This window comes from Hydractinia symbiolongicarpus, chromosome 5, assembly GCF_029227915.1.
Source record: "Hydractinia symbiolongicarpus strain clone_291-10 chromosome 5, HSymV2.1, whole genome shotgun sequence".
In the NCBI taxonomy this organism is placed as follows: domain Eukaryota; kingdom Metazoa; phylum Cnidaria; class Hydrozoa; order Anthoathecata; family Hydractiniidae; genus Hydractinia; species Hydractinia symbiolongicarpus.
In genome coordinates, this window is record NC_079879.1 from 21,077,604 (window position 1) to 21,087,361 (window position 9,758).

General features: G+C 33.5%; 2 protein-coding genes across 3 annotated transcripts; both read left to right on the top strand.

The window, feature by feature from the left end:
• The first annotated feature begins 1,136 nt into the window (after nucleotides 1-1,136).
• Nucleotides 1,137-4,224, top strand: LOC130645293 (uncharacterized). Of its 2 annotated transcripts, XM_057451241.1 has the most exons (3): nucleotides 1,137-1,721; nucleotides 2,339-2,374; nucleotides 2,607-4,224. In XM_057451241.1, the coding sequence occupies exons 2-3, from the start codon at nucleotides 2,364-2,366 to the stop codon at nucleotides 3,514-3,516; spliced, it is 921 nt and encodes a 306-aa protein (XP_057307224.1). In that variant the 5' UTR covers nucleotides 1,137-1,721; nucleotides 2,339-2,363; the 3' UTR covers nucleotides 3,517-4,224. The 2 variants fall into 2 exon arrangements, with proteins under 2 accessions (XP_057307224.1, XP_057307223.1); XM_057451240.1 differs by lacking the exon at nucleotides 1,137-1,721 and having other exon boundaries at nucleotides 1,800-2,374.
• A 1,318-nt stretch (nucleotides 4,225-5,542) lies between these two features.
• LOC130645286 (uncharacterized) lies at nucleotides 5,543-9,694 on the top strand. The gene is made up of 7 exons (XM_057451227.1): nucleotides 5,543-5,761; nucleotides 6,030-6,550; nucleotides 7,072-7,169; nucleotides 7,998-8,077; nucleotides 8,247-8,334; nucleotides 8,415-8,522; nucleotides 9,156-9,694. The coding sequence occupies exons 1-7, from the start codon at nucleotides 5,639-5,641 to the stop codon at nucleotides 9,611-9,613; spliced, it is 1,476 nt and encodes a 491-aa protein (XP_057307210.1). The 5' UTR covers nucleotides 5,543-5,638; the 3' UTR covers nucleotides 9,614-9,694.
• Nucleotides 9,695-9,758: the final 64 nt, after the last annotated feature.

Genomic DNA, 9,758 nt, shown 5'->3' on the forward strand with positions numbered 1-9,758 from the left:
ATCTAAAATCCAAAACCATGTCAAAATTAGGTGGTGGCTCTAACAAGCTACTTTGCTACTTTTACGTCAAACCACAACAACATAGCAAAAAGTTTTATTTATTATTGCAGTACCGTAACCGCCGGGGGGGCAGGGGGCACAGCCCCCCAATAATTTTCCTACTAAAAAAAAAGAAAGAAAGAGAGAAAGAAGAAAGAAAGGAAGGAAGGAAAAAAGAAGGAAGGAAAGAGAAAAAGAAAGAAGGAAAGAAGGAAGAGTAAAGAAGAGTAAGAAAAAGAGACAGAGAAAAAAACAGAGAGAAAGTCGTCCAGAAATATAAGGATCCTTCCCAAAGATCATTATTATAAAAATCACTAAATGTTTTAGGGGGCTAACAGCACATTTTAAAAAGTCGAAATGCGATGTAAATGTTCTAATGAAATGGTAGCACACTTAAAAATTTCTAGTGTTCTTATCATTTTTTATATTATTGTAATCGTGTGATGTAAATACGTATGTCTTTCTATTTTTTGGTTTCTGCTGGAAATTCTTATCTTAATTTTGATGCCAATTAAAAATTGCCAACCTCGTCCCCAGGGTGTTGTGACCCCTGAGCCCTTATTACGGAGTGGCCACTATCAACATATCAACAAGGCAAAATGCCCTGGGAACGAGGTTGAAAAACTGTAGCTTTTCTAAATTACAGAAATATCGAAACATTCATCGTGAGTTTTAATATTAAACCATACGATCGTTGACGTTTGGAAGAGCATTTTCCGCTAATCTAGAGATGCAAAATTTCAAAATTTCCTTTTCGACGCCCACGGGGGCGCCTCAAGTAGCCACTATATAAAGCGAAATTCATATATAGTAATTTTCTATATAGCCCCCCCCCTCCCCCCCCCATATTAAAATTGTGGTTACGGCACTGTCTTGTCAACTTCAAAAAATGCCTAAAACCCGTTGTCTGCAAAGTTTTTCGTCATTGATTGTAGATATCACGAAAGATAAAAAACAAACTGGTTTAGTTATTCTTGTGATTGCATTTTTATGACTTTTTGTACTTTTTTGTGGACGAAAATTTACTTTCATTTCCTCTTACTGCGCGATTTGTGTGGCTTACACTAACAGCTTAAGTTATTGAACTTTTTGTTCCAACGAGTTGAAATAATCTGGTAAAACACTAAAGTTTTGACTGCTTGTGTTAACAAAAATTGTTTTAAAAGTAAAACAAAAAATTTCTGCTTTTTTTGCACTGTTGGTTTCTGTTTATAGTCACTGTTGACCATGGTCAAGTTTATAAAAGTGAATCACATTTTTTTTTGTTTACTTTTTTTTATTTGTCAAGATGTTACTTTAATTTTTTGTTATCAATACTAAGCATACTACGATTACTTACAAAATCCCAAAAATAAAATTTATACTCATTAACGGTAAATAATAATTAATAGCTAATTAGCTAATTAAGTATGAAACGAGTACAATGAAAGGATTATACTCTGACTGAAGAGAAAGGGGAAATGCAACTGAAACGTGAATTATGAATAAGTATTGTTTGAAATTATCATAATTAGGAAGTTTGAACTTTCGTAATTTAACAACACGTCAAATAACAAAAAAGGTCACGGCGAAGTCACATAAGTGATTTAAAAGTAGAAAAATATTCTCCGAAATGCATTATAAGCAGCCTCACAAGATTCTCAAACAAATCAACACTTGCAGTTTCGAAATTTTCTTAAGAGGTATGTTGCTTAATTTTCCCTCTTCATGTCCATGACACCTTCTATTCACCCTACATTCTCGAACCCAGAGCTCTTTGAGATAAACTCGAGGTTTTAATCTCAAAGAGCTCTGGAAACGAGAATGTTCACCTACTCACTTTCTAAATTGATCAATGATCGTCTTTAAGTAAGGCTTGTGTGATAAAATTTCAGTTGAGAACGGTCTTCAGAAAACTAAGGTGAAATATACAAGTTCAAAGTACTGAAAATGGTTGTGCCTAATAAGATGAATTTATTTGAAATAAAAAAAATAAAGCTCCACAAGATCTTTCTGGTTAAAGAGGAACCACTAACGAGAACGAAATGATGTATTACGAATGATATTTCTGATTGATATGGTCTATGATTCATAACAGCTTTCTGTTTCATTTATGTTCCTACACATCAAACTCCTAATCTCCCCTGACAACTATTAATGTCACTTGAAAAACCAATTAAAAATTATTTATTCGAATTAGTTATGTTATGTTTAAGTTAAAGTAATCAAGTGATCTTGAGTTCAGTACATGAACTTTATAAGTGGCAAGTTTTATTTGCATTTTTATCTACTTGTTTTCTTACTGTTGGCTCTATTTTAGAAGATTCAGACACACACCATAAGTCATGCTGAAATGGTATGCTACTAGAAATTATTATGTTGATGTTGTTGTTGTTGTTGTTTTGTAGTTGTTTTGTTGTTGTTGTTTTGTTGTTGTTGTTTAACTCGTTCCCAGCGTCTATTGTCTCTTTTCTATAACCGGCCGGCCGTTGTTAGAAAAGACACAAGATGCCCTGGGGACGAGGTTGGTTGTTGTTGTTATTGTTGTTTTATGTTGTTTTGTTGTTGTATTTGCTTCTCTATTTTAGGCAAAAATTAAGTCCTCAGTTGAAACACGATAAGATACAGCGTTCACTAAAGGACATCATTAAAACACGGCAACTACCAATCGTCGTCACTATTACTCTGCCATGTTTTTTGCGAACGAAAGAAGTTTTAAAAAATAAGCAGCCTATTGCTATATTAAATCGAAAGGAAGTTCATTTATTAACAGGTCATAACGAGCGAAACGTAGATTTCAAATTCAACGCAGATGATAATTTAAACAGTTTAGTTGAGACATTTGAACAAATACAGCCAAAAAGTGTGGAGGAGATCACTTCCATCTTTTCATATCGGGATATTGTGGTTGTGCGCAAGGATTGCGTCCTGAGAAATATCCAGTTTCGAGCAGGAGATAAACTCCTTATCGCTTTTCTCCATTCAAGCCATACAACTGAAAAGACATTTGCCCTTTTATGTCGGCAGGATAACTGGAACTACAATGTATCCTTGTTAGCAGATATTCTCTTGGACGATGACCTATTTATTTGGTTAAGAACTAGAGAAAGATTAAAACTGAGAACGCTTCTCAGAGCATTCGAACCGCAATGGGTTCGTTTTGTACATAAGTCAGACTATAAACTTTTACCCGCTGGAATTGTGTTTCTCAGAAGTATAAAAACGTGCGACTTGATTCTTACAGCCACTTGTTGTGGACAGAATGTACGCTATGAAACATATCCACTGAACTCGAAAATAATGGCAGAACTTTCTTTTAATAATCTCCCACATTATGTTAAATGTCTTGGCAAAGGCGACTCATCCGCTTATACACAAAGCATAGCACGTATTGAGACTTTGTTTCATTATGATATATATGGACCAAGATTTTATGGATTTCTCGACGAAATGAATGCCATTGGGGTACTGGAAAGTTGCAACGATCCTGAAAAATAACTGATCCTTAAAAGACTATTTTTCCTACGTATTTGCGAGAATGCCGTGAGCCGATTAGTATTATTTAGGTAGTCATACTTTAGGATACGAACGCAAAAAAATTGTCTTGTATTACTCTGTTTTTTATCTACTGCTGTAGAGAGTAGAGTTCTTAGGGCGTGTTATCCCTCCACCCCGTCACTTAATTTTTAAGTCATGTGAAAGATGGGTTTTTATAAGGATGAAAGGCTCAATTTTCAGTTCACTGTGTCTGTCCTTTTCACTTAAGTTGGACTTTGGTTGAGAATTTAGTATTAATGAAGCAGTAACAAAAATGAATTCTCTCCGATGATTTTTACTAATTTATCTGTAAACATTCTCGATCCCCAAGCTCTTTAAGATAAATCTCGAAAGAACTGTACTGTCTACTTTCGAGGTTTTAATCTCAAAGAGCTTTGGGGACGAGAAGGATCTGTAAATTGAATATTTATTAAATTTTTAAATTGTATGTAAATAAACTTTTTTTCCAATTGTAACACTTTTTATTACAGTATATGACATTTTTTACACAGTATCCTAAATATCTAAAATTGTTAAATTACATGTTTTTATATAAACAACATATACGTACATTTTAATCCAAATATTTTTAACTCTTAAAGGTGATTTAGAATGTATTGATTCCTTTTTAAAACCTTATAATGCAATGAAGTTGACATTTTACAAATTCAGTTACATTTTCAATCTTTTAATTTTCTCAGTTAAAGCTATCTATTACCCCAACTCCTCCTTGTGTTTCATATAAAAGTCATAAAAATCATAAAAAAAATCGTGTAATGACTCCCCAAGCAGGCTTTGTTAGAAATAGCTATTTTAAGTCTTAAAGTTTCCCAAAAAAGTTCCGTATTTTTACTAATGATGAATAGGTTTGGGTGAATATTTTGGGGTTTTGTGCAAACTTTAAAGACAAGTCCTGGTACAAACGTTTCTTTAGAAAAAAGATGTAATTAAAAATCCCTTGCGGCTCTAAGATTCGAATTCTTATATAATGTCAATGAAGATATTATAGGCACTAATATTGACTAAAAATCATTTTGTACCTTGAATTCTGACTTTCTTATACCTAAAGACTAAAAACAGGTAAGGTATTATTTTTATTTAAAAAAACAAGATTTGGGTTGTATCATGGTGTTGTAAGTGGAGAGGGCTGTGGGGATAGTGTTTTGCAACCTCCTTCCCAAGGTCTTGTGGTCCCTGAGCCGTTTTTTACGCATGATACTCATTAAAAAGGCAAAATGCCCTGGAAACGAGGTAGAATGTAGTGGAAAATAACCTTTCCCATCACATATGAGAAATACCCTATGAGACGATTCTGCAAATTATCGTGGCTTACGTGGCTAAAGGTTCAACGTGACTTGCATTTTTATACGTCTTGCCTTTTTCGTTTGCTGAAATGATGCTTCTCAAATGTGAAAAACATTTTGCCGATGACAATGGTGCACAGAAAAAAACGTAGAACTTAACCTTAATAAAATTGCTTTTCGGTGTAATCTGGGTCAGATGTTTGCCTTCAGTCAGAGGTCTTCTAAATATTTCCACATGGTCAGCCTAAAATTGTTCATATTTTGTTATTATATTTCAAGCATTTTTTATCTGTTTTTACATTGTACATCACAAATAGCATATGAATCTTCGCAAAATTGGAACAAATAATTTTACAGAATTTTTTTAATCAGAATGCATTTTACTGTGTTTGTAGAAAATTAGTAAAATTCCAGCCAATCCCAGTCTGTTTTTTTTAATCGTTCTCATAAAAAGATAACTTTGGTATAGATGATATATTGTGGAATTTATTTATTTATAATTTATACATTATTGTTCATTTTTCTTTTTTGAGGGAAAAAACAAAGGCTGTGTAATAATATATTTAAAACATCAAAGAACCTTTTGTCACATTTTTAGCAATAATTAACCCGAGCACATTTTTTTTCTTCTATCTAATTTTTTTTTTAAAAAATATACGCAGATGTTCAGGACAACAGGATAATAACGCCAGGTGAAAAATCTTATCTAATTAACTCATTGCTCTGTTTCCACATAAAAAAACATTGCTGTGTTTTTATACACACACTAAACAAAGTGGATGTATCCAATACAAACAGATAATCTAGGATCAGAAGAAAAACTAATTAATCCGTACGTCTTATATAACATAATCTTGTTAGAAAGAAGAACAGTTGGAAATAGAAGAAGGTTACTAGAAAAGGTGAGAAGCTGAGAAGAATATTTTAATTAAACCTTCGATTTTCAGAACGTTTTATTATATTATTGCTTCTCATGTTTTTTTATTTCATATGGTATTACGTGATTTATTGACTAAATGTTATATTTGAATCCTCTTTTTCTTAGCAAGATTAATATCAGCTTCTAGGCTAGATTTACCTGGTCTTCGAACTTCAGAAAAAATAAAAAAGATATTCACATTTGGGTAATATTTATGGACATCCTGGATATTCCTGTTTTCTTATTTCTAGATAATTTACATGACATCGAGTAAGACCAATGTATCCTGCCGAATCTTTGCAATGTCGACTCAAGCAAGTCTCACTTTGCCAAGAAAACAGAAACCGCGCGAACTAAAAGTGGAATATTCTTCTGTAAGTCAACAATCAAAAATTAGCGAAAGCACAGGAACACAAATCATTTACGTCTACTGCTCGCCTCGATTGAAGCATGCATTGACGCTCATTGGCCGTATCATATTATTAGCGTATTGTGTCGTGATTCCATTTTTTGTGTTCATGTTACATCAGGAAACAACAGACAGTCTGACTAAATTAGATGCGTTAGAACAACAGCTTGCAAATCACATTAGTTTGAACAAGCGCATTGAAAAGAAGAAAATAAAGCGAAAAGTTACGGAGAACGTGACAAGCTCAGGAAAGAATGGAATTCGTGATTTTGCAGAAACGTACAGATTTTTACCAAAAATCGAGGAAAGTGTAAACAGACAAATAAAGGAGTTTAATATAACGATAACACGCTACGAGAAACAGTAAGTATGCTTGATACCACCGAATATTTTTTTTTTTCAAAAAGAGATTATTTTAAAGAAACTAGAAGCTTTTTACATAAAGGATTAGATAGAGAAAAATACAGAGACGTCCTTAACCAATTAAATATCAGAGTTGATTTGGTTTTTTTAAAGTTGGTTAAGTGTTGCAAATTCCAAAATATCCTTGTTCTATTAAGAGATTTATTCTAAAAACTTACCCTATACTTGAATTAAATGTTCTCGAAGCGCGGACATGGCTGTTTCTCGGTTTTCGGTGATTCAACTTTAGTGTAAGTTTCAAAAGAAGAACCAACTTATAAGTACGTCATAATTCTTCCTTTGTGTCCCTCCCTTTTCCTGCTCTCTTTCCCAGAGAATGTGACATGTTGTTGCTGTAATGGGAGCTGAGAAAGTCAAGCAGCATCATCCGGCATGCGACTATACGTTTTTTTCCACACGGAATGTACGTTGTGATTTCCCTGCGTATACTACTTTTATTGACTTCTTTGTTTATGGTTTAGAATGGAGGTGCTGACGTCAGCTGAAAATTTGTTAAATAAAATAGAACGTATTCAAAGAAATAATACCATCAACAAATGTCAATGTCTACCGACCCCAAGTAAGTTTAAAAAGAAAAAAAAATCTTCAGAACATTTTTTGTCATTATGGAAAAATTCTCATATAAATTTTCACGAAAAAACCTTGGCCTTTAAATGTGCCATTAAATGTCCATGCAATCACCAATGCTCAATAAGCGCCCATGGTGTATTATCAACAAAAATAGTTTCGGGTAAATCTAGAATTAAGTTTAGAATAATAAATATTGAGGTAGCATAGTGATCATTCTTATTCAGTATGGATATTGCACTATTTGTCAATTATAATAACTAGCCAAAACTGTAAGATCACTTTTCCTACAGCTTAGTTTAAATGATTTTGTTGCAACATGTATATTGAATTAGCAGTCGTTATAATTTCAAGGAAAAATATCAGAACTTCATCCTACAAATACCTAAGACTCCTTCAGAATTATAGTCCCTGCTCGATTAAGGGTCTAGGGCAAAATTCTTTTTTTACTAAAAATCTAGGGGGTTGGTCTTTTTCAGTTTACTCCGCGGATGTATATTCAACTATACCCGACCGGGTGTAGGATTTACGGGAATCAGCGCATTTCTCGTTTCCGGCAATTAAAAATGCTTTCACTTATCGAATTGAAAATAATATCTTTTTTTTAAACAATAAGTGTCATGCTTTTAATGTTGTTCCCAGTGCCTCTTGTCTCTTTTTGTACAGGAACGGTCTTTCCGCTCATATGTAAAAAGAATTGGCGCTAGGACCCAGGTTGGGGGATATCGATTTACAGACTTTTTTTGTTTCTAAATTACATTATTTCGAAAAAAGATAAACTTGATCATGTCCATCCATAGATATGAATTATACTTTTTAGATATGTGTAACTGCTCGAAAGAAGTTAGAGGACCACGTGGTCTACCTGGAAGACCTGGATTACCTGGAAGAATAGTTTCGGTATGTAATCATTTTAACTGGTTGCTGTTTTTACTTAAAATAACCCCTTCTTTCCTAGTTTCCTTTTATGTTGCACGTTTTCAGCTACATAAGATGCGTTTCAAGAAAACGTCATGAAAGATCACACATCTTTTTAAGACAAGAGCTGAATCAAATTTTTTTGTACTAGATTCCAGGTGAAAGAGGTGCAAAAGGTGATATTGGACCACCAGGAGAAAAAGGTGAAAATGGTCAAAGGGGAAGGCAAGGAATTCCAGGTAATTTTTGTTGCTGCCTAATAAAAAAGGATTTAAAATAAAAGTTGTATTTTAACTTTATTTTAGTAATTATTTTATAGGTTTCAACTCTAGTTGTAGGGTGATAAAACATGACAACACATCTACAGTTTACGTCAAGTGGGGAAGTAGGTCATGTAATATTACACAAGGAAAGCGGTTGTACACTGGTAAATTTTTTATTCTTCTTGTAATCTGTAGTAATTAGTAGGTGGTCATGATGTGTATATCGTGTTTCCAATAGTTCTAAGCTGCGGTGGCTGCGGAGAAAACAATCAGCACCGTAAATACGCAAACACGCGCCTTCACTTTACCTTGAAAAGTGGGCGTATAGCCCACTAGTTTAGGGAGTCTCTTGGTACCATAAGCAATCGTTTAGTCTATTAGTTTAACTTTTGTATTTGTATTCACAATTATATTTAAAAAAGCAGAATATCAGACACTTCTACATAAATTTGATTCATTGTATATATCGCTAAAACATTGGGAAAAAAATTAAGAAGTTAAAGAAGTGGCTTTATGTGTTATGTGTCGAAACATGTCAAAACATTTTTCAAAAAATGTCATTGAAAAATGCGTTCTGGTGTCTTTTTTCAAAGTATTTTCAGGGAAAAAAATTGAGTTGCAGATTTCATTGATAATAGCGACAGCGAATAAGAAAACGCTGATTATTTTTAAGAAATGCCTTTTATTTTAAACATCGATGTTGCCTAATCAGCTGACACACCAAGATACAAAACTTATGTTTTATAATAATTGCCAACTCTAATTTTGTTTATTCTAATTTCGAAAATAATTTTTAGGCTATATGAGCGGTTCAAGTGTTGAAGGGGGCGGCTCAAATTATTTATGTTTACCTGATCATCCCAAGTACAAAAACAAAAGTCCTGGAACTGTCGATGACTCAGCAGAAATTGATGGTGTAAAATACGGAACAAGTTTTGAAGCAAATAGAAGCAACAGAGTTGTATATTGCGCAGTTTGCGAAACTCAAACTAAAGTTGTTGTAAAAACATTTCCGGCTATGAATGAATGTCCGACGGGTTGGGAAATAGAATACGAAGGTTATCTGGTAGCACACAAGAAGCCTAGAACTGAGCATGTATGCGTCGAAAGAAACGCGCAACGACCAAAGAGCGCTGCGTATGTAAAGACAGGCACGATCGAAAAAATAAGAGTCAAAAAGTGCGAAATTTTACCTTGTAATGAAGATAAATATAACACTAATAATGACTTGACTTGCGTCGTATGCTCAAAATAATCGGAAGTAACACTTTCGTAGCAGGATAGAGATGTATTGTGTCAACGAATAAGAAAGAGATTCAGTGAAAACGTTAAGAAACCTAATTAATTTATTTTAAGCCTTCTTATCAGACGAACCTAATATATCAATAAATAAAAAATTC

What these genes read in the sequence shown, in the direction of transcription:
- LOC130645286 (XM_057451227.1), top strand. Translation starts at nt 5,639, where the DNA reads ATGTATCCAATACAAACAGATAATCTAGGATCAGAAGAAAAACTAATT. An exon ending in ATAACACGCTACGAGAAACA is followed by an intron (nt 6,551 to 7,071) that starts GTAAGTATGCTT and finishes TTTATGGTTTAG; the next exon opens with AATGGAGGTGCTGACGTCAG. An exon ending in TCAATGTCTACCGACCCCAA is followed by an intron (nt 7,170 to 7,997) that starts GTAAGTTTAAAA and finishes TATACTTTTTAG; the next exon opens with ATATGTGTAACTGCTCGAAA.